This window comes from Chrysemys picta, chromosome 25, assembly GCF_011386835.1.
Source record: "Chrysemys picta bellii isolate R12L10 chromosome 25, ASM1138683v2, whole genome shotgun sequence".
NCBI lineage: Eukaryota > Metazoa > Chordata > Testudines > Emydidae > Chrysemys > Chrysemys picta.
The window spans coordinates 16,346,899-16,369,772 of NC_088815.1; the positions used below are offsets into that span (position 1 = coordinate 16,346,899).

General features: G+C 39.4%; 1 protein-coding gene across 5 annotated transcripts in view; it reads right to left on the bottom strand.

The window, feature by feature from the left end:
* Positions 1 to 22,874, bottom strand: part of INSR (insulin receptor) — a 110,751-nt gene that overhangs the window by 84,191 nt on the left and 3,686 nt on the right. For 4 of the 5 annotated variants that reach the window (XM_065578557.1, XM_065578560.1, XM_065578556.1 and 1 more), the window contains exon 2: positions 12,091 to 12,642. In XM_065578557.1, the coding sequence (XP_065434629.1) occupies positions 12,091 to 12,642 (552 nt within the window). Of the gene's footprint in view, positions 1 to 12,090; positions 12,643 to 21,772; positions 21,891 to 22,874 lie in introns of those variants that run through there. The other variant, XM_065578558.1, reaches the window with a different exon arrangement.

Genomic DNA, 22,874 nt, shown 5'->3' on the forward strand with positions numbered 1-22,874 from the left:
CACTGATATTGACATAGGAGCTAATCCTCCTCCTCCTTTGGCATCAGGGAGAGTTCTCCTCTGAAAGTAGCTTTTGGCACCTAGCTCTCTTTGGCTCAGAACTGAGACTTTGAAGAGGTAGAGAAGAAACAGGTGAACCAGAGGGAGCTAAGCACCTAAATCTTTATGCTGGTGGGAGCTCTAGTTGATGCCAGAAGACAACAGGCAGCACCCAAGAGTCCTCGAGCAGAAAGTGTTTTATTCTCACCGGATCTTAACCAAACCAAAAAAACACCCACTTATTTATATGGAACATAGGGAAGAGGGAGGGACCATGATGTTTATACCAAACCTTTCCAGAAAGACCGAACAGGTAAAGGACTATTAATAAGGCTATGGAGAGTGGAAAGTTAGTGTAACTATGCAAAGTCATACATATTAGGCACGGAGAGCTGGTGAATACAGGTCATGAGAGAGAAAAAAAAAGCAGAACGTTAACTCTTTTCTAACCTCCTTGACTAATGAGGCAGTGACATACATCATGGACAAAACAAATGCTATGTCTAGCCTTGGCGCTAGGGACGCGATTGCCAGCATGAGGAAAACATGCTCTCACTAGCTCTGATCGAGCTAGCACACTGAAAAATTGAGGGTAGCCATGGAAGCAAGATGAGTTAGCCGCCCAAGTACATGCCTATGGTGTCAGATGGGTACGTACTCAGTGTATCTAGCTTATCCGGTCACCTGTGGCACCGTGGCTACACTCTATTTTCGGTTCACCAGCTCTATCAGAGTTAGCACAAGTTTGTCTTCTCAAGCTGGGAATCATTCGTCCAGACATAACCAAAAAGAAAATGGCACGTTAGAACCAACAGGAACACAGACATTTCCAGCTTCCACTGTAGCAGCAGAGGCAAGGAAATGCTTGCTCTCTCTTTGCCATGTTTTCTGTTGCGACAGGATTTATGTACAGTGATGCAGCTATTTTGGCATCACAGAGAATTCTCAATACCCATTACTTGCAAGCCTTTTGCTTCGTCTGGGAACCTGTGTTCTCATTGTGTGTCACAGCAGCAATTCTTCTCTGCATTAGATGGTACATGTCAAACAGTAGCTGATGTCTCAAATGCTGGTCTTGCAGGAGGTAGAACCTGCAGGCCATTAAGGGTGCTTCAGAATCAATGAACTGTAAATGACTTGCAAACCTTCCTGTGTATGTGTGGGCCAGCCCAGGAAGAATGGAGGCTGGGGTCTTACAGTGACATGTGAACATGTCACCTGATAATGAAATCCATCTTAAATCTGGTACTTTTCCATTTAGAAAGAGGGGTGGGGACCCAGAGAGACAAAAGATTCCCACCTTGTACCAAAGCTATAAAAGGGGGTTGAGCAGGACAAAGGGGCAGTCATGAGAATGCCCCTGCTTACCACCTGAGATGTCTGCTAGAACTAACAAGGACTGTACCAGGGGAAAGGATTGGCCTCAGACTAGAAAGGAGTCTAGTCTATGAAAGAAGCTTACTGGAACATCTCTGAGGGTGAGATGTTACCTGTAATTAGTTTCTTAATGTATTAGGCTTAGACTTGCCTGTTTCTGCTTTATTTTGCTTGGTGACTTACTTTGTTCTGTCTGTTATTACTTGAAACCACTTAAATCCTACTTTTTATACTTAATAAAATCATGTTTATTAATGAACCCAGAGTAAGTGATTAATAACTGGGGGAGCAAACCGCTGTGCATCAGTGTTATAGAAGGTGGACAATTTATGAGTTTACCCTAGATAAACTTTATACAGAGTAAAACAGATTTATTTGGAGTTTGGATCCCATTGGGAACTGGGTGTCTGGGTGCTGGAGATAGGTGACCTGCTGAGCTATTTTTGGTTAAAGTCTGCAGCTTTGGGGGCGTGGCCCAGACCCTGAGTCTGTGTTGCAGCAGGCTGGCGTGTCTGGCTCCACAAGGCAGGGTTCTGGAGTCCCAAGCTGGGAGGGAAAACAGGCTCAGAGGTAATTTCAGCACATCAGGTGACAGTCCCAAGGGGTCTCTGTGACCGAACCCGTCACACAATGACTCATCTATTCCTCTTGTGGCTCCCTTGACAGATGAATGGTTAAACTAAAGAGAAAAGTCAAAGTAGAAATGTGCACAGTGCCAGTTTTTTTAATTGTGTTGCTTTTAAGTGGACAGCACTTTCTTAAAAAGTGATTTGCATAATTCATTCTAAAATGTAATCCCTCTCTGCATTATCTGTTTTTCTTCAGAATTGGGGTGTTACATCATGCCACAGAGTGCCACAAATCTCTTAACTGTTCCTAATAAGCTAAACTGAATTAGTTTAGGATGCCCAGTCTTTTACAAGCATCACAATAGCCTCAAGCACAAGCACTGTATGTGCTCAATAAAGCTGTCACTTGGCAAGGTTCAGAACAGACGCCCCACTGAAATTATCGGGTGTCAACTTCCATCTGGCATTTGTTAGCACAGGGTTGGGGGGGGGGGGGTCAGCCAATTCTTATCAGATCTCCAAATAAAAAGAGCACTTCCACTTCATGTGCTAGCAACTGGAAACATTTCTTTGTGTTTAAAACTTTAAAAATATCTTGCCCTTGAGATTGGCTAAGTCTGTTTTGTACTGCCTTCAAGGCCCTTTTCCCACACAGAGGTGATAAAACCAAGTTTATGGTTACAGAAATTCCCAGCACATACAAATCACAGGAAGTTGTTGCTAAGTAATATTTCTACCTAAGTAAACATCACAAAACATTTCCCACACACACCTCTGAACTTTATTATTCAGACCGGCCTTGAAGATGTTCACGGTTTCAGAATTTCGGTGAGCAGTAGCATCTTTAAGAGCCATCAGGTCTATTTCACACTAGTTTATAAGAGCATTGATCATATGTTTTTGCTATGGTTTTGTCCCCTGTAATAGGGAACAGAAAAAAGCTGCCTTATCTCATCCCCACAATCTCTTCCTTTTTCCCCCCAATCAGTGAGACAGATGAAGAATGGAGGGACTCTCTCCACCTTCCAAGCCTATTTGCTGCAGAAACATTCCAGAAACCTGAAGACAAAGTCCTACAAGCTTGGTCTAGTTACTTTTCCTGCTATGTCATAGAATCATAGAATATCAAGGTTGGAAGGGACCTCAGGAGGTCATCTAGTCTAACCCCCTGCTCAAAGCAGGACCAATTCCCAACTAAATCATCCCAGCCAGGACTTTGTCAAGCCTGACCTTAAAAACCTCTAAGGAAGGAGATTCCACCACCTCCCTAGGTAACCCATTCCAGTCCATCTCCCTCTCTTGAAGCTTTTCAGCATGCAAACCAGACCAGATCATAGTCCCTTAGACCTACTTATTGACTGATAACTTACACCACCTTATTCATCACTTTTGAATTTCTCTTGAAGTGTTTACACATACCCTCCACTTTTTGTTTTAATAGGTTTAGCTCTACCATACAGTCTAGACAAGGGGTCGGCAATCTTTCAGAAGTGGTGTGCCGAGTCTTCATTTATTCACTCTAATTTAAGGTTTCGCATGCCAGTAATACATTTTAACGTTTTTAGAAAGTCTTTCTATAAGTCTATAATATATAACTAAACTATTGTTGTATGTAAAGTAAATAAGGTTTTAAAAATGTTTAAGAAGCTCCATTTAAAATTAAATTAAAATGCAGAGCCCTCTGGACCGGTGGCCAGGACCCAGGCAGTGTGAGTGCCACTGAAAATCAGTTTGCGTGCCACCTTTGGCACGCGAGCCATAGGTTGCCTACCTCTGGTCTAGACTATACGAACTGATGTGAGGGACTAGAAGAAAGTGCATATCTGCAGACTTGGTAAGTAACCTGTACTAGTGAGTCACACAGACTTCTGATTCCGCAGATACCGGACATCACGATTTTCAGAGACTGTTACAGACAGTTTATTTGGGAGGGACATGAGAACCTCATCTCTGCAAATACAGCTCTCAGATAGATATCCAGCTATTACAAGTCTTGTTTTACAGCCCATTTTTATTCATCCATTTCACCTTTCTTCCTCTTTTACACATTTCAGTAGCGTACCTTAGGGTAAATGCTTCTCAGTTGGGAAATACTGAGTTTAGATTAAGTTACTTTACCTTTAAAAAAAACCCAAACACTAAACAAAAAACAAAAAACAAAAAAACCCACACCTCTCTACACACCACTGATCCATCTCTCCTCTCCCCGCTCTCCATTCTCCTGGTTCTTCTCCCCTCCTCCAAATAATTTGGATCATGTATTCAGAAAAAGGTGGATAAAAATAAATGATTTTTAATTATACTTCTATTTAAATTAAATGTTATTTTTGTTTTTTAAAAACAGAAATAACTCAAAATAGGACAACCATTGTTAAGGCCTAAATTTACTATAATCAATTAATCACTGAACTTAAAAAATATTAAGCAGTACAAGTCTGCTGTCAAAGTTTTCAAAAAAGTGAAACTATTGAAGTGGTGGAAGTCACTGGCTAAGCACCTGGAACCAGTTTGTTGAAGTGCTATACCAGCTTTTGACAGCAGTAATGGCTTCTGCAGGTCCAGAGAGAATATTTTCTTCATGTGAGTTTATTCAACTAGTTCAGGTCTGTGAATTTTGAATGGTCTATTAAGAAATCAAATGGGAATTGAAAAGACAGAAAAACTTATTCTCCACTTCCAATATATGAATACAAACCAGGTGTGGTTGGGTGAGATCTACTAGTTCTAAAATCTTAAAGGACATGGTGACCAAAAACAAACAATCATGAACTAAACTACAGATAATACTTATTTTGTTTATTAAATCCCCAAGTAAAAAGTCATCTGGTAAATAGAAAAACTGTAAATGATAACTTTTTACATTTATGTTAAGAAATGTAAGAAGCGGATTAAATGAATGTTAAGCTATATAATTACTTAAATAAAAGTGTATGTAGTGTATTTTTCTGGTTACCAAAAAGAAGTACCAAATGTAATTAGTGTAAAGGCTATATTTAGTAGCATGTTCAACATGTTTCAAAGATTAAAAACCAATGAGAATCAACTTTTCTTTAAGAAAATAACTAAAAATATATAAATGCAAAACAAGATTAAAATGACCTAAATCATGGTTTCCTACCTGCAGATTTAAATCAGGATTAAAACTGGTGATATAAAAATCAGTCCACCCTTGGTTCACAAGTAAATGACTGAAAAGTCTTTATAGAAGAGACACCTTATACACACCAGACTGCCTCAAAATCTCACCGGAGAATGTGAGCGCAAAGGGACTTGGGAGGGAATTCTGTTTTGGGGCAGAACTATCCCTCCTCAAGTGGAAAAAGACACACGCGCACATGCACTTACTGAATTCTTCAGCAAAGACAAGATCTGGCTGAACAGAGTGCAATGAACTGTGAATTATATTTTCATGGTAATGGAAGTGAATATATGATTTAAAAACTATGCTTCTGTAAAACTTGACTGTAGATGCACAACAGCCTTACAAAATAGGGCCCCTGAATAGGATACAGATCTGCGTGTTCAGTACAAAATACAACAGGAACACTTGTCAGCATTAAACTGCCAGAGACATCAGTGGCCTAGATTCAAGTTCAGAATACAATACATTCCTCCTCCTTCCCCTGCCCCCAAATTTTAGCACCCTTAAGTGTAAGTTGACTGAATTGCATTTCCCCTCCAGTACAAATCACTAAAAACAAAATTCAAGGAAATTGCTAGTTAAGCCAACATTCATATACTGACCAATCTCAATTCACATGACTTTCCACCCACACATCGTAACACTCAAACACATGCAGATTCTTCTTCCCACAAATCCCTTTCCTCTTCCCACAGGCAACTGCCCCTGAGACATGCATTCAATCTATCACAATTGCTCTCATGCACAACCTTAACTCTGACCTCAGAGTGATGGAAATCTTACTGAAATAGATACTTTTAGTTTGGAAATAACACTTTATAGATTTCCAACTAAAAAATTCTTGGCAAGAATTAGTTATTTGTTTGAGTGTGATTCAGAGACTTGGACATGTGCCTTGTGGATAGTTGTTTGCTGAAACACAGTTAGCTATGAAGCAGAAGTCAATGTTTTTAGTATTAGGACTGATAAAAATAAGGAGTAAAAACTAGGGCTGTCAAGCGATTAAAAAAATTAATCATGATTAATCACATTGTTAAACAATAATGGAATACCATTTATTTAAATAGTTTTGGATGTTTTCTACATTTTAAAATATTTTTATTTCAATTACAAACACAGAATACAAAGTGTACAGTGCATACTTTATATTTATTTTTGATTAAATGTTTGCACTGTAAAAAAGAAATAGTATTTTTCAATTCACCTTATACAAGTACTGTAGTGCAATCTCTTTATCATAAAAGTTGAACTTACCAATGTAGAATTATCTACAAAAAATAACTGCATTGAAAAATAAAACAAATGTAAAACTTTAGCGCCTGCAAGTCCACTCAGTCCTACTTCTTGTTCAGTCAGTAGCTAAGACAAACAAGTTTGTTTACATTTACAGGAGATGCTGCTGCCTGCTTCTTATGTACAATGTCACCTGAAAATGAGAACAGGCATTCGCATGGCACTTTTGTAGCCGACATTGCAAGATATTAACGTGCCAGATGTGCTAAAGATTCATATGTCCCTTGATCTTCAACCACCATTCCATAGGATGTGTCCATGCTGATGATGGGTTCTGCTTGATAACGATCCAAAGCAATGCGGACCGATGCATGTTCATTTTCATCATCTGAGTCAGAAACCACCAGCAGAAGGTTGATTTTCTTTTTGGGTGGTTCGGATTCTGTAGTTTCTACATCAGAATGTTGCTCTTTTAAGACTTCTGAAAGCAGGCTCCACCACGTCAACCCTCTCAGATTTTGAAAGGCCATTCTGATTCTTAAACCTTGGGTCCAGTGCTGTAGCTAGTTTTTAGAAATCTCAAATTGATATCTTCTTTGCATTTTGTCAAATCTGCTGCGAAAGTGTTCTTAAAACTGGGTCATCATCCGAGACTGCTATAACATGAAATATGGGGCAGAATGTGGGTAAAACAGAGTAGGAGACACATAATTATCCCACAAAGAGTTCAGTCACAAATTTAATTAACACATTATTTTTTAATGAGCATCATCAGCATGGAAACATATCTTCTGGAATGGTGGCAGAAGCATGAAGGAGCATACAAATGTTTAGCATATCTGGCACATAAATACCTTGCAATACCTTGCAACTACAAAAGTGCCATGCGAACGCTTGTCCTCACTTTCAGATGACATTATAAATAAGAAGCAGGCAGCAGCATCTCCTGTAAATGTAAACAAACTTGGTGGTCTTAGCAATTAGCTGAACAAGAAGTAGGACTGAGTGGACTAGCACACACTAAAGTTTTACATTGTTTTGGTTTTGAGTGCAGTTATGTCTGTCACACACACACACACACACAAATCTACATTTGTAAGTTGCACTTTCACAACAAAGATTGCACTACACTACTTGTCTGAGGTGAATTGAAAAATAATTTTATTTTTACAGTGCAAATATTTATAATAAAAATATGCAATCTGATTTCAATTACAACACAGAATACAACATATATGAAAATGTAGAAAAACATCCAAAATATTTAATAAATGTCAATTGCTATTCTATTGTTTAACTGTGATTAATCGCGATTAATTTGAGTTAATCACATGAGTTAACTGCGATTAATTGACAGCCCTAGTAAAAACAAAGAAAGAGAAACAGTAAACATGAAATGGGTCAGGGATGTGCAGTAGACAAGGTGATGGGAGAAAAGGAAGCTGGGCTTGGGAAGTGTATGGAGTGTTATTGGAGAGGCAAATTGGACAGACAGAAGCCCTGCTCCCTAGGTCTGCTGCCTCCCTAGCCACCCTCCAGCACCAGTCACACCAGACTTTTCTGTGTCTCTACTCATCCTGCTCCCCTACTGTGGTTCATCAGTGGAGTCCCAGCAGGCCAGACTTAGTAAGGTTTGTCAGATGGGTCTTCTCTGTGGGGAACTGAGTGTTGAAGCAGAACTATCTGGGAAGCCTGACTCAGAGCAGGGCTAGCAATGTTTAATCCAATTTGCTGTGACTTTGAAAATTGTTGTTGAAAAGCAGACCAGGCTCATGTCCTATGAAGGAAAAGAGCATGTGAGAAATCCCAAGTGCAAGAGCATAATGGTAAGTAAGTGACAAGAGCCTGATAGGTAAAATTTTAAAATGAGCTGTTCCTTTATTTGCTCCTGAATGGAAAAATACGGATCCCTCTATTAGCAGCATTACCTAGAAAATTAAAGCTCTGCTTGCTCCCTCCAAATATATAACTTTGGTAAGGGAAATTCCATGATGAATAGAGGTATTTAATCCATGCTCCAATCATCAATCATGGCATAATTTGAACCACAGAGACAGCAGAGTGACGCCAGAAGGAGTGACTATATATCTTTAAACTGCTCTACAAATAAACTGCTGTGTAACAGTCACAATCAGAATCAAGCCGGTCTCTATTTTATTTTGGGGAATGGGCAGGAATTGAGCAGTAAATTTTAAGCCTCAGATACCTTAAAGGATGAGCTGCAAGAGCTTCCCTGAAGTGAAAAGGCCAGAGACTTTAAAGCACGCTCAGCACCCACAACTGGGGCCAGAGTTTCAGAAGAGCACAGCTCCCATTCAGAACACGTCACTACATGGTGAACACTTCAGTTCAAAAGGGGAAGACGTCTAACATTGTTTAAAGAGGTAGACAGCTCTTTATTTTAATATAATTGGAAGCAACTACTATACTCACCTTCTTAAGGCCGAGAAAGCTGAGCAGTAGACGAAGGACAAATTTCTCTTCCTAGAGGCACATGGCTCATCTTGGAGTTTCTGCTGTCCCTATGCATGTGGATTTTCTATCTGTCAATGATATCTGAGAGGAGAATTCTCCCACATAATATGTAACTCATATTAGTTACATACTCAGCTACATACAACTCAGCTCAAACACTGAACGTGAAAGTATTCATCAATATATCAAAACAACAAGGAGTCTGGTGGCACCTTAAAGACTAACAGATTTATTTGGGCATAAGCTTTCGTGAGTAAAAAACCTCACTTCTTCGGATGCATCTCACGAAAGCTTATGCCCAAATAAATCTGTTAGTCTTTAAGGTGCCACCAGACTCCTTGTTGTTTTTGTAGATACAGACTAACACGGCTACCCCCTGATACTTGACATCAAATATATCAGTTATTCATGATGTTTCAGCTCAGGCAATGCAAACAGGTTGAGGGAGGATTCAAAAGTTATTTTATGTATCTTGTCTCTGCAGCAACACAACTATTTTTTAAAAGAAAGATTCCTGTGACTAGAGGAAATGTTGCAGTGCAGGGAATGACAATACCTCTACAAATAGAAAATGAGAACAATGAATGATCTGGATGATGGTATGAACTGCACCCTCAGCAAGTTCGCAGATGACACTAAGCTGGGGGGGAAGAGGTAGATACGCTGGAGGGTAGGGATAGGGTCCAGAGTGACCTAGACAAATTGGAGGATTGGGCCAAAAGAAATCTGATGAGGTTCAATAAGGACAAGTGCAGAGTCCTGCACTTAGGAAGGAAGAATCCCATGCACTGCTACAGGCTGTGCACCCACTGTCTAAGCAGCAGTTCTGCAGAAAAGGACCTGGGGATTACAGTAGATGAAAAGCTGGATATGAGTCAGCAGTGTGCCCTTGATGCCAAGAAGGCCAACGGCATATTGGGCTGTATTAGTAGGAGATCTTGCCAGCAGATCGAGGGAAGTGATTATTCCCCTCTATTCGGCACTGGTGAAGCCATACTTGGAGTACTGTATCCAGTTTTGGTCCCCCCACTACAGAAGGGATGAGGACAAATTGGAGAGAGTCCAGCGGAGGGCAACAAAAATGATCAGGGGGCTGGAGCACATGACTTACGAGGAGAGGCTGAGGGAACTGGGGTTGTTTAGTCTGCAGAAGAGAAGAGCGAGGGGGGGATTTGATAGCAGCCTTCAACTACCTGAAGGGGGGTTCCAAAGAGGATGGAGCTCGGCTGTTTTCAGTGGTGGCAGATGACAGAACAAGGAGCAATGGTCTCAAGTTGCAGTGGGGGAGGTCTAGGTTGGATATTAGGAAACACTATTTCACTAGGAGGGTGGTGAAGCACTGGAATGGGTTCCCTAGGGAGGTAGTGGAATCTCCATCCTTAGATGTTTTTAAGGTTAGGCTTGACAAAGCCCTGGCTGGGATGATTTAGTTGGTGTTGGTTCTGCTTTGAGCAGAGGATTGGACTAGATGACCTCCTGAGGTCTCTTCCAACCCTAATATTCTATGGTTCTATGAACAAAGGAGGAGGAAGAGGGAAAGCCAACATTTCAGAAATTCAAATTGGAGAAAACTAGGCAAAATTCTCCCTCCATATTCTCTACAGTCACTATGTATCTACCTTAAGCATTTAAAGCAGGGGTTCTCAAACTGGGGGTTGGGACTCCTCAGGGGGTCGTGAGGTTACTATGTGGGGGGTCGTCGTAAGCTGTCAGCCTCCACCCCAAACCCCGCTTTGCCTCCAGCATTTATAATGGTGTTATATAAAGTGTTTTTAATTTAAAAAAGGGGTCTGCATTCAGAGGCTTGCTATGTGAAAAGAGTCCCCAGTACAAAAGTTTGAGAATCATGGATTTAAAGCACCCATCACCTTAGCATCTACGCACCAAATACCAAAATGAAGAACCTGCATTAAGTTTAATTTTTTAAACTCCAAATATAAACCTCAGCAAGGTTTATTTTATTCCAAAACAATGATCCTACTGAGAACTTCGACAGATCAACTGACTGCATTTCATCTCAGCCTCAGTAGTTTAAAAAAATAGTTGTTTGAGGTCACCAGGTAAGCCCCAGAAATGCAGATTTCAAGATCAGATTTCAAGACACTGCTATCTATGGCATAAGGAGTTGCCAGGGGGTTCTCTGGACAAACAAAAACCAGAGTACAATTCACACAAGCTTACCTTAAGCTTAGCAAAACAATCACACACTTTAAGGCAACCTTGGTTGAAGATCATTGTGGATGGCACAAGAACAGAAGCAGCAAGGGTCCAGTAACACATTCAGCTCGAGAACTGTCATTTAATCTCTGCTATAGTTACCAGGAGACTAGTGTGCATGTTTGTTTGTTTTTAAGTTAATTGTTTTTGATCAGTCATAAGTGGTGAAAGTGTTAACAAACAAACAAAAAAAACAAAAAACTTGAGGTAGGCAGGCAGAGAATAAGTAAATATACATTCCTACTGAGAACACCAATTGCAGAGCTCTTGAATTCAAAGATAAGTAAGTTAAAATACAACTTATCAAGTATGTTTTTCAAGTTGGATGTCAATTACAAGTGTTGCCACTCTAAATATTTTGACCAAGTTTTGTAAAAGGAAAAGAAAATATGCAAGAGAGAGAGAGAGAGTGTGTGTGTGTGTGAATGACTTTGCAAGCAAGCAAACTAAATGTGTATTTACTTTTTAAAGTTACCATGCAAATACAGAGTTGAAATGTAAACATTATATATAATCACATTCTTCATTTGAAGAAAGAGCACGTGCACATACGCACAGATCATTAAACTGTTTACAAATTTAAAATTTCAGTAATTTTCTTTATAAAGAAGCTAGATGACAGGTGGATAATGATGTTACTTTGGGGAAGGGGGATCTTGAAGAAATTGCCATTAATTAGTCACATAACCAGGGGTGGGGTTGGGGAGAGAGGTAAAAAAAAAAAAAATTACAGGAACAGTTTACAAAGCTGAATATGCAGCTTAGGGTATTATTAGCTATTTTAGAATGGGGTCCTTTTAAAAAGGAAGCTGTGCAATAAGAAAATGTTTGAAAAATTAAAATGCCATAAACTTTCTTAACTGTGCTCTTTTTTACATGTGAAGAAAAATGTAAATCCACATTTGAAATGAAAGGTAGCAGCTTATCAGAGAATATATATATTAGTACTTAGACATATTGAATGGCAGCAAGGATGGTGCAAAAGCTGCCAGCAGAGCATTCTCAAAATCAACACAATATTTTGCTCTGTATTCCTACCTCTTTGACAGTGATCGTGGGTCCAGCAGCGTTCAATGAAATTGCCATTTATTACAGTAGATGGGCAGTTGCTTTTTCCTTTCACAGTTCCTGGACACACATCTCCACACTCTTCTGTGTCATCCTTGTTGGCAATGATGTAATTGTCTTCCACAGAGTCTAAAATCCTAGACCAGTCTATTGTGGACAAGTAACACAGTTCATTGTTCTTTTCGATCCGCACTGCACCTCGAGTAATGTTCATCAGGTTATAAAGGCCAATCTCTTTCAAGTGAACCATCTCAAAAATGACCAGAGCATAATTAAAGAAGAGATGAGTTCCTCGAATCACAGTGAGGTTGGGAAAAAGCCCCTTTAAACTCTCTAAGCCATATACCCGAAAGAGCAGTAAGTAGTCCGTAATCATAGTCAGTTTGGGAAAGCTGAGCTCACGGAAATCTTCAGGCTTGGTTTTAAACATCAGCAATATTTGCAAGTGGCCCTCGATCACAGTGCAGTTCTCAAGCCTATTCAACCGGGTCAGGTTATTCCGGATGTCCATGCTCCCGCAAACTGGAAGGCAAAGAAGAGAAATAAGCAAGTGACCATTTTCTAAAAAAAATATATATATATATATATATATATATGTTCAACCGCTGTACAATACACTGCACAGTCGCAACATGACTGGGTACATTTTAAAGTAGTATGGCTTAAGCACTAGGAAATATTGCAAGGAACAATCCTGCATATATGTGCCTGTCGGTGTGGGCTAGAAGACTTCATAGGTCTTTGTTATCTGCAATTTCTAGAATTTTTTGTTTGCTGTGAATGGAGTTTCCACATTGAAGCAACAGTATTCTAGACAGCCATCTGGCATTCACAAGAGACGAATAAGTATGTATTCAGCAAAGGATTTTTGGCAAGTATTTAAAGAGAACACCATACCTACCTCATGTCAGATTATGCAATTAATGCAGAAGGATTTAATGGGAGTAACTGGGCAATATGGCATCGTATGCAGGGGACTGAGCTAGCGAAGGAAATTTTGTGAAAATGAAAGAACTCAGCCTATACTCTAGCTTGGTCTTTATTGAGAGGGTAATAATGATGTTTCTAGATTAGTTTATTTTATTGTTTTTACATTCCAAGGTTGGAAACCTTTTCCCTGCAATATCTAGTTAAGCATTTTATTCAATAGAACCAATAATCCAGAGAGAAAACTGGCGAAGTGAACAATCACACATGGCTCAAATTAGAAGAAAAACAGAAACGTAAGACCAGGCACCAATGAAACAAGGAACCAAAGAAACCTGGGTGTATTTACAACTCTAGACCAGCATTTCTCAAATGCGGCCAGCTGGGGCTTTTCTTGCAGCCAGTCTCCCGGGCTGTGATGTGGGGGAGGCAAAGTAGCGGCCCCTCCCCCTCCCTGTTGCTCCTGGGTGCACTGCCTTGGTGTTGGTTGCTGGAGACACAGGGCTTTGAACTCAGGCTGTGGGGCTTCAGGCTCCAGTCCCAGTCTGCCTTCCCTGACCTCCCATCCAGGGCTGAGTAAGTCTACTGTGAAAAGTGATACTTGTATGTTTATTAATATCACTTTTCACAACAGACTTACTAGCTAGCAGTAAATAAATTACAATAATTTGGACATGTATATGTGCATATTTGTTTGTTTTTCCTAAAGCTAATAAGTATTTTAGGAAAAAGTGTGAGAATGGCCATCAGCACTCTGATGCCACCAAATAATTTGTCCTGAGAACCCCTGCTCTAGACACAGAAAACAAATTCACCAAGGAGATCAATTGCAACAGCTGGTGCAGGACTGGCTGACAGCGCAAAATCCACATGTGACTGAGTCTTTTTACAAAACCAGGCTGAGAACCACAGTATCAAAACACAGAGTCTACTGAAAAAGCCTACTACAGGAAAAGATGTCTTGCAAAGCCCCAAACAAACCATTGCTGAAGTTACCCACTCCACTATTGCATCACAGAGCTCAGGCCTTCTGTCTAGCCACACTGCCAAGTGAAGGAACCAAATCTGGGTTCTAATTTTGAATCTTCAGCTCAGTCCATCTCTCCTCAAGGCAATAAGGGAGGGGAGGCAGACATCCCTCACTCTGTCTACTGATTCTTCTTTCCCTTTTCAATCACCCCAGGCTGAACAAGCTGTATTGACTACTGCCACTCTGTTCCCTGTGACCCCCAAGCCCTTGCTCACCTGCACAGAATGCACAATTCATCACCTTGTTCTTCAAATCAGGCTGATCATATATTTCAGTATCAAGTCAAAGTTATCTTCCTTGATTTTCCTATCCTCCATGGACTTGCTCCAGCTGTTGTCAGATCTCGTCTCTCTCTCTAGACTGCTCTTCACCCCCTCTATTCTTTTAGCACCAACCTGCTCTTCCCTTTCACACAAACTTTCAACTGTTAATGCAAAATTCTTCTCTCTATGCCCAACACCATGACCTCTCTAGAACATCCTTCCTGAATCTCCTCCCCTTGCTAACTCTCAATTGCCTTCCTAGTCTGATTGAAAAAGGTTATTTTTCTCCCACCTCACCCCCTATCATCTGGAATACTAGTTACCATCAAAGGATTTTTGGAAATGAGGGAAATGAATTGATTCCAGAAAAATAAATACAGTTCTAATGATCAATCTACAAGGCAGTAAAATTTGCATGCACATAAAAATGCATATGGCACTTGGACTGATAACATATCCACAGTATAGGGCTCTTGGCACTTTTAACAAAAGTACCATTTCTTGGCATTTTTTGTAAAGGGACAGGACAAAGCCTTGTAAGGAGCACTGTCTAAGGGGATGGACTAAATGGAATCTGGTAACCCTTTTTCCATCTTCCTGAATTTCCTTTAGTAGGAGAGAGGGGGTTTGATAGGATAATATTTTGCCTTTTTGTATCACAAGTTCTCTTTAAAAAAACTTCTGTTCATGGAAATATTAAAACAAAATCCTGTTGTGCAAGATGTTATGCCAATGGCAGGGCGAACTTGCTTCCTAATCAGCACAGGATACAAGGAGGGTTCCACAAGTGTACACAGCCTCTGGATGGTCAGATATAGCATATGTTTCATTGCAGCATCCCCAGAAACAGATAATGAAGCAGAATCCTACCCTTGCTGGTAACAGCTTGCCTTCCCAAATGCAGGATAACTGCTTCAGGTAAACAAGGATGGGGACGAAGAGAGGTAAAAGGCCAAAGTGAAAAGGTCAGATGGTAGTAGTAGTCAAATCCCAATTTGCACCAGCTGCATCTAACCTGTTCTTGACATCACTTTGAGGATACTAAAATCCCGTTAGCATAGACCCTTCTTTTCCTGTCAGAGGAGAAAGATGTGTGTATTCCTGGATGCTTGTAAACATTCTTCCACCACAAAATAAAAGTCAAGTGGAAAGTGAGCTAAAAACTTACTAGAACAGAAAATCAGCATTAAATCTGGGTGGGTTTTTTTTCTTGGTTTGTTTGCTTTTATACATCAATCCTACCTTTTATTTGCAAGAGGCAATCTGCAGAGCAGGAGCTACTAACCAAAATGTGAGTAACATGAGACATACTAAGCCTATCCCAGTGTTAGTTAAAGTTATAACTCCCTTAGTAACTGGTTCTAACCTTAGTATTCGGACTACATATTGAGTTATTTAAATGTGTGTGTCTCTAACAGCATTGGACGCTGCAGTCTCCTTAACTTATCAAAATTCCTTTGGAAGCATTCCTCAAAATGATCCCTGGTGACAGCTCTTCTGATTCAGAGTCTACAGCTCCTCTTTCAAAAAATTATATTTGAAGATCCAGGATTTTCTATTGGGATATTACAATGTCAGACCAATCACCTACTTATCAAACTGTCTGTAAACAACAATGCTAAACTAAAACAGTTATCATTAATAACATTTACCTGTATGTCTAACTCCATACCTGAATGTACCAGTATATGTACTTGTGTACTTAATTAGCAATCTTCCAGTGCAGCTACCAATAAATGCCTTTTAAAACAAAACAGTGCAAGATCATACAGACTTTTCATCTCTATTGCAAATTATGAACTTCTATCTCAATTATACCATCCAGAGCCAGTAACCTAATTCAATTAACATCCATACAAACATCTCTGTTGCTCTGATTGCATCAGATGCCACAGCGGCACTGCATGTATGCACTGTTTTGTTGCTGTGAGATGAAAGTTTTAAGTACAATTTGCAGACTGTCACCCTTGACTGAGATCCCTTTAAAAGGTCACAGGTACAGGAGAATAAACCTCTAAAAATTCTTTACATCGAATTCTGTTCTCTTTAGCCACTACTCAAATACCTCACTGTCAGTAAGCACCTTTCATGGTCACTCCTTCTACCTGTGATCTTTAGATAAGTACCACAGATCAGGGTCAAATCTTCCAAGATAGAATGATTTAAATCTGTTCCTATTAATCTGAATTGAAGTCAATTTTTTTTTAAAGCAAAAGCTTAAGATGATTTTATACACTAAGCTTTTAGCTGGAGGAGACTTATGCAGCTGTATTATAAACATGCACGTTTATGGCACTACATGATAAAAACAGCTTTAGAAGAGAGGTTTCTAAAATCTAGACCCTGTTCATGCTCACAGAACTGTTTGTGGCAAGTGGATAGTTTCCATACTTATCTGTAAAACACTTAGCATGCTGCTAGCACTGCACAAATTAAAGTATTAACTATTAGTGGTGCAACTGAGTATCACTATATGGAAATTCAAGACTGAAAGTTGGCTACTTTTCAAAACAACACCAACAACTGAGGCATGTTCAGTCTAGACAGAGCATTTTGTGCCTCTTCATTTTAACTTTTGTAAGGCATGTGACGCATTTATCTTTGATTTCTATCACTGATATCATCCCTGCTTTCTGCTGAGGTGTTAAAACAATTTTCCATAGAAATTTAATTAGCACATAAACGTGATACGTTTATAACTTTCATACTTGTGAGAATTCTCCTTGTCTAGTTGCTTTGCTATCTCAGTAAAGACTTATCTCTGCATGTGCAGAAATCCCTTCCTGAATCAGAATCTACATGAGGATTGGGTGGCTGAAAGCTTTAGAATCCACATTCAAAGCTTCTTATCAACACAAGAGCAGCGAGAGATTTTTAATTATAATTGGAATAATTTAGCCATTTTTCTAGCAGATTAATTGCAAAATGTGGTTTGCAAGCAAGTATAAAATAAATCTTAAAACAACACTGCACTATTCCTGCATTCAGTGCCATGGAAGTACCTAGCACACATACTACTCTACTACTAAGATTTGCTTTCAGCCTAAAAGCACAGTACTTCACAAGTTGGCCAACAGATTGTCTTAACTTGGTTTCATTACATTTACTTTAATAAAGCCAACAGGAGTAACATTAGCCAACTGAATTCAGATTTTACCTCTTTCATAAACCCCAAAACATCAAGTTAGCCACCAATCCAAGAGTACTTTTCAATGTTTGAGTCCAAAGGACACAACACTGAACGCAAAGGCAGACTAGTTTAACTTACTATAGAGGCCTTCTATCCACTTCAAATACAAATCAAACCATAAATTAAACAGTTTTGTTTAACAGTTGACATTTACACTTTACAACTTTAAACTTAAAAAAATAATATCACTTGGGTTCTCTTATAGAATAAAGCCACCGTAGCTACTTCACCCTGAAAAGAGCTCTTCCAAAGACTGTTGTAACTTTTTCCTGCAACCTTTGCTTTCTCTTCTACACGCATATGAAAGCTACACTATGAATTTTTTTCCTCACAAAGACTATATGCAACAACACCACCACCACACCCTGAAGTCATTTATGTGGTTTCCTAACAGAGACTCTTCCACTGAACACAGACATTCAAAATGAATTCCAAGTATCTTGGGCCATTATGGCCTGGTAGGCAAGTCACTGTTTTAAAGCTGTCTAAATATACGCTTTCACAATACGACCACTTAGATCAGCTTGTAAATAAGTGAGGCACATTTAATGGGTTCTCCTCTTTAAATACTAAGCCATTTAATATTTGAGATCTGGCTTGCTTACTGATTGGTGTGTTAAATCAGAATTTAATCAAAGCACCCTACCAATAGAAAATAGGTGCTGCAGCTTATAAAGGAATCAAGATTGAGAGTGCCACCCCCTGCATGAACATAGGAGTCTAGCCAAGCAGATTAAGGCCTAGTTTCTTGCTCATCCACCCACATCCACTTGAACCCATCTACTCTCACAGTAGCTTACTGAGTCCAATGCATTCAAAGACACTAGCGTTTGGGATCTTGCAGTAAAACATGCTCAAAGTTACATATTAAAAGGGCTCACAGTGCATTAGATTAGTCTTTAAAAAACGCTTAGTTCTATTTGTTTGACTCATTTGAAAGCATAAGAGAAGCAAAGATCTTTGCAAGGGCGTGCAGGAACACACTACAGGGAAGGCTTGTTTCCCACAACACACTTCTTGGGTGCTGGAAGCACAAGGCCTTTGGCCACGTGCCACGATATACATAAGCCTCACTCATTATACAACCACCACGCGTGTTGCCATTTTAAGAAGTTACTAACTGGTGTAACACACAACCTAGCAGTTTAAAGGCAATGAATATTCTGAGCTTAGTTTTCCACAGACCCCTAATGTGGTGGTGTTTAAAAAAAAAAAAAAAAAAAAAACAATTGTATATAATTTCTAGGAAAACCTCATAGCAATTGTTCATAAAACTGATTCATTGCAAATAAAAATTAAACCTGGCAATATTTGGAGACTGAGCAATAATATTGCTCAATGGATTTTTTTTGCATTACATCCAAGTTGCTTCAAAAATCATTAGCAGAAGAATTTTACAATGTACACAGCACATCAAAATGTGTGCCTTTAAAAGTGGGACAGGGAATCTTGTGACCAGCTAACAAGAACCTCTTTTACCCCACCCTTACTTCTGGGTAAGGTGGGAGGGAATCAACAAACTCTCTCACTGGGCACCCCAAACATGAGAAATATTGGGAGAAAATTAAACATATCGTACATGGATGGTTTTAGTATTTCTTCAGAGCAAGTTAGAAGGGGAAGGATGCTTTCAGGACAGCAAATGCATGTTGGGGGTGACACCCACAAAGTGGGGCTTTCCCCCAAAGCCTTAAAATTTCATACAAACTATTACATTTAGCTCAGCAGTATCTCATCTATATCCACTATTTCTGCCAACCTAGTAACTAGCCTTACACTAAATTAGATAATAGCTAGCAAGATATGAAATAATCTTGGAGGGAACTGGGGGAAATTACATGGTAAGGAGTTTGTTCATTCTAACAAAGCAAATGTTTTCAGCATCATTTTTCCATTTAAAAATCAAGACATCTCAAAATAACAAATACAGTTTTAAATTTTTGGCCATACCAAGAGGCCAACAACTTTGCTGGAGGCCTTGTTGCTGCTTCCAATGAAGTGCCAGGACAGCATGCTATTTGGGGTAACAAAGAGGAACATGCAGGAGCAGTAACATGATTATTAGTTAATCGGTGCCAAGCATCGAAACTTCAACAAACTCTTCTAAGGATGCTTTGAAGCAAGGAACATGCACTTCTCGGCAGCCACACACAAACTGCAAAACTGATGGCTAGGGAGGCAAGTTTTTCTTTATTATTTTCCCATTGGTAGATTCAAGTGTCTTGCCAGAAAAGAGAATATTTTCTATTAAAATTTATTTTTTAAAAGGGATCAGGAGTATTATTAAAGGTAAAAAAATCAAGCTATTCTTCATGAAGAACATAAATCGACTACCAAATAAAACTTAACCTGACACTTAAAACACAGGTTTCCTCTAGAAAAAGGAGAAACAACAGAAAGAAAAACCATCACAATACGTTGATATTCAATGCATAAACCACAAGTGCAACTAAAATAGGATTAGTAACACAATCAGCTTAATTCTTGGTTTCTGCTTACCAAATGCACAGGTAACAAGTTTCAGCAGACAAAGTTGTTATACAGGAGTAGCTACTTTGACACATATAAAGCTCTGTTTAATGTAATTTAAATATATACAGTTAACTTCTAGGAAATGGAAAAGACAATAAATATTACTCAAGTCTTTTCCATAAGAAAGGAATTACTACCAAGAATAAAAGCTCAGGGTTCAAGGCCACTAGACACACATGTAGCAGACTGCAAATTATTTAGTACATGGATGCAATGGTAAGTTAACAATCCAAGTCTTTTATCACTTAAGAGTTAGCATTAGGTGAATCCTTAGAAAAAAACATCACGGGTCAAGAGCTTCTTTTCTAAAATACCCAACAACTTCTTTAAAGGCACAACCTATCTAAGGTTATAGCAATTTTAAATGAAATTGTATTGAAACTTTTGTAGAATTTCACATTTCTGTGGAAATTCTTTAAAAAAAAAATGTATCTATTGACTTACAAGGGATTTTGCTCATGACTTCTTATTCTATTCAGGTTCTCATTCTACGGCCATCACCATGCTATGTGAACACCATTTCATGGTGCATCACAAAGTTAGACAGTTAAGAATATTTTATAAAACTTCAGAACTGTAGAATAGAAAAAAAAGTCTTTCCTGAATATATTTGTTGAATTCTACCCAGCCATTTGAGCCTTCTATTTGTGCTGCTGCCACTCTCGCATCAGCCCTATAACTTCATATTACCAAAGGAACCAGGGTTTTTTTCCCAGTTTCTCTTGGCAATTTCTTCTTGGGGAAAAATTCAGCAACAACGGAATATGAAAAATGGTCAAATTAGCTCCCAAAAGAAAGGCAAAAGTTCAGAAGCCAGTTAGTGAGTTTTTCTTCAAGACAAATAAGCTGAGTTCCGCTTTGATGTTGGAAACTTTAAGGAAAGGGATCGAGCCTCAAATATCTGCTCCACCATATTGTATATACTAGGGTCCACCATTGCTCCCACTAAAGTTGCTGACAACATTCCTAGCGAGCCAAATTTTATCTATGACATCACATAATACATTTGGACACTAATCTCAATGGGAAAAGGCACAAAGCCCAGGCTGCATGCTCTCTCTCTCCACCATACAACAAAAAGGGAAGGGACAGCCAAATAGGACAGCAGCCATATGGGAGGAGTAAAAAATACTCCTGCATCCTCGGTTATCAAGTTATTCAAAGTAACTTTAATTAAATAAATAAAATAAAACCATCTCTAGACATTTCTAATCAGGCCACCAAGAAAGAATTAAATGGCAAGGCACAGCAATTTTTCTAAAATTCATGCCGTAAAGACAGGCAGAGCCTCTTGTACAAACTAGTTTGGCAGCAATACTAAGGTACTGAATGGAGAAACTACATCTGATGTCAGCTTTGGTTTTCAAAATACAGTGACTGGGAGAAATTCTGGAACCTAAACTTTATTTATAGTAAACAGTGTGGATAATAAACCTTAATGACTCACTACTCCAGAGCTTTGTTTCTTTATCCATTAAGTCAGAGATAACATAGTACTGTTCATGAAAAGAAGACCACAGACCATTTAACATATTAACGCCATAGTTTTTTAAACGTATACAGCCTGCCTCAGTAACTGAATCACTAACAGAAAACAACATTCATTTTGCTCAATCCAAAAGCATGACACTTCACACATAATAAACTCTTGTTTTGAGGAATATGATATGGGAAGAGGAAAGAGCGCTTCTGAGTATTTCTTTTTCTTACTTGTATGACAATTTCTGAATCTAGTGACTGGGGTTGTCCACCTTGCTGAGATGAGAGGTCATGAGTACTACCAGCCAGGTCAGACCTCAATGCAAGGGACTGCAAAAGCCAGTTTTCAACCTACTTTAATGGTTTAACAAACAGAAAAAGATCTAATGGTTAAACTGTTTAATTTTAAACTTCAGTTTGCCACCCCTGATAGCGAGGTCTGTGTGGTGAAGCAGGTTCAGGTAAGGCTGTGATGAAGGTGAGAGTCTGTTCATTTACCCTTAAGCTACCTCAGATGACCTTGTGAGGCAGCTGCTGCATTCATTCCTGTAGGTAAGAAAGGAGAAGGCCTCTGCTAAGGCAAGGGCAATTCCCCTGTGTCCTGGAGACAGCTTCTCCTGTGCCAATCACACACAAATGCCATAGCCTGGCCTGCTGCACTCTGCATTCCGCCCCAAACCTGGGATTCTATACCATTTTTATGTTCTATATATTAAAGTTATAAATAAATAAATTAATGGCGATATCCTATCTCCTAGAACTGGAAGGGACCTTGAAAGGTCATCGAGCCCAGCCCCCTGCCTGCACTAGCAGGACCAAGTACTGATTTTGCCCCAGATCCCTAAATGGCCCCCTCAAAGATTGAACTCAGAACCCTGGGTTTAGCAGGCCAATGCTCAAACCACTGAGCTATCCCTTGCCCCAGGAGCCTATTTCTTTACAGCTGTGCCTGTCCTCTACAAAGACAAATGACAGACTGGAGCAACCAAAGATGAATCCACTGAGCCAAGGTGTTCGGAACTAGACAACCAAAAGGGTGAAAAAGTAGATGTTAGAGGAGTTTGAGTTCAGGTAGAAAGCTCTCATTGACTTCAGAGGAAGCAGTCAGGCCTCAAGTCTCCGCCATGAGGCAGATATGCTGCCAGTCTCACAAATGAGAACTTTTTTTTACTTGCACAACACTTTCAAACGATAAGCCTGGAAGCTTAAATTAATAACTTTGCTAGATGCTAAAAATTATGGTCTTAATAAAGACACTAGATTTATGGCTCATTACAACAATCTGTAACCCCCTAATCCCCCTTTTTGTCTTATGACCACAGGGCTGTTACCA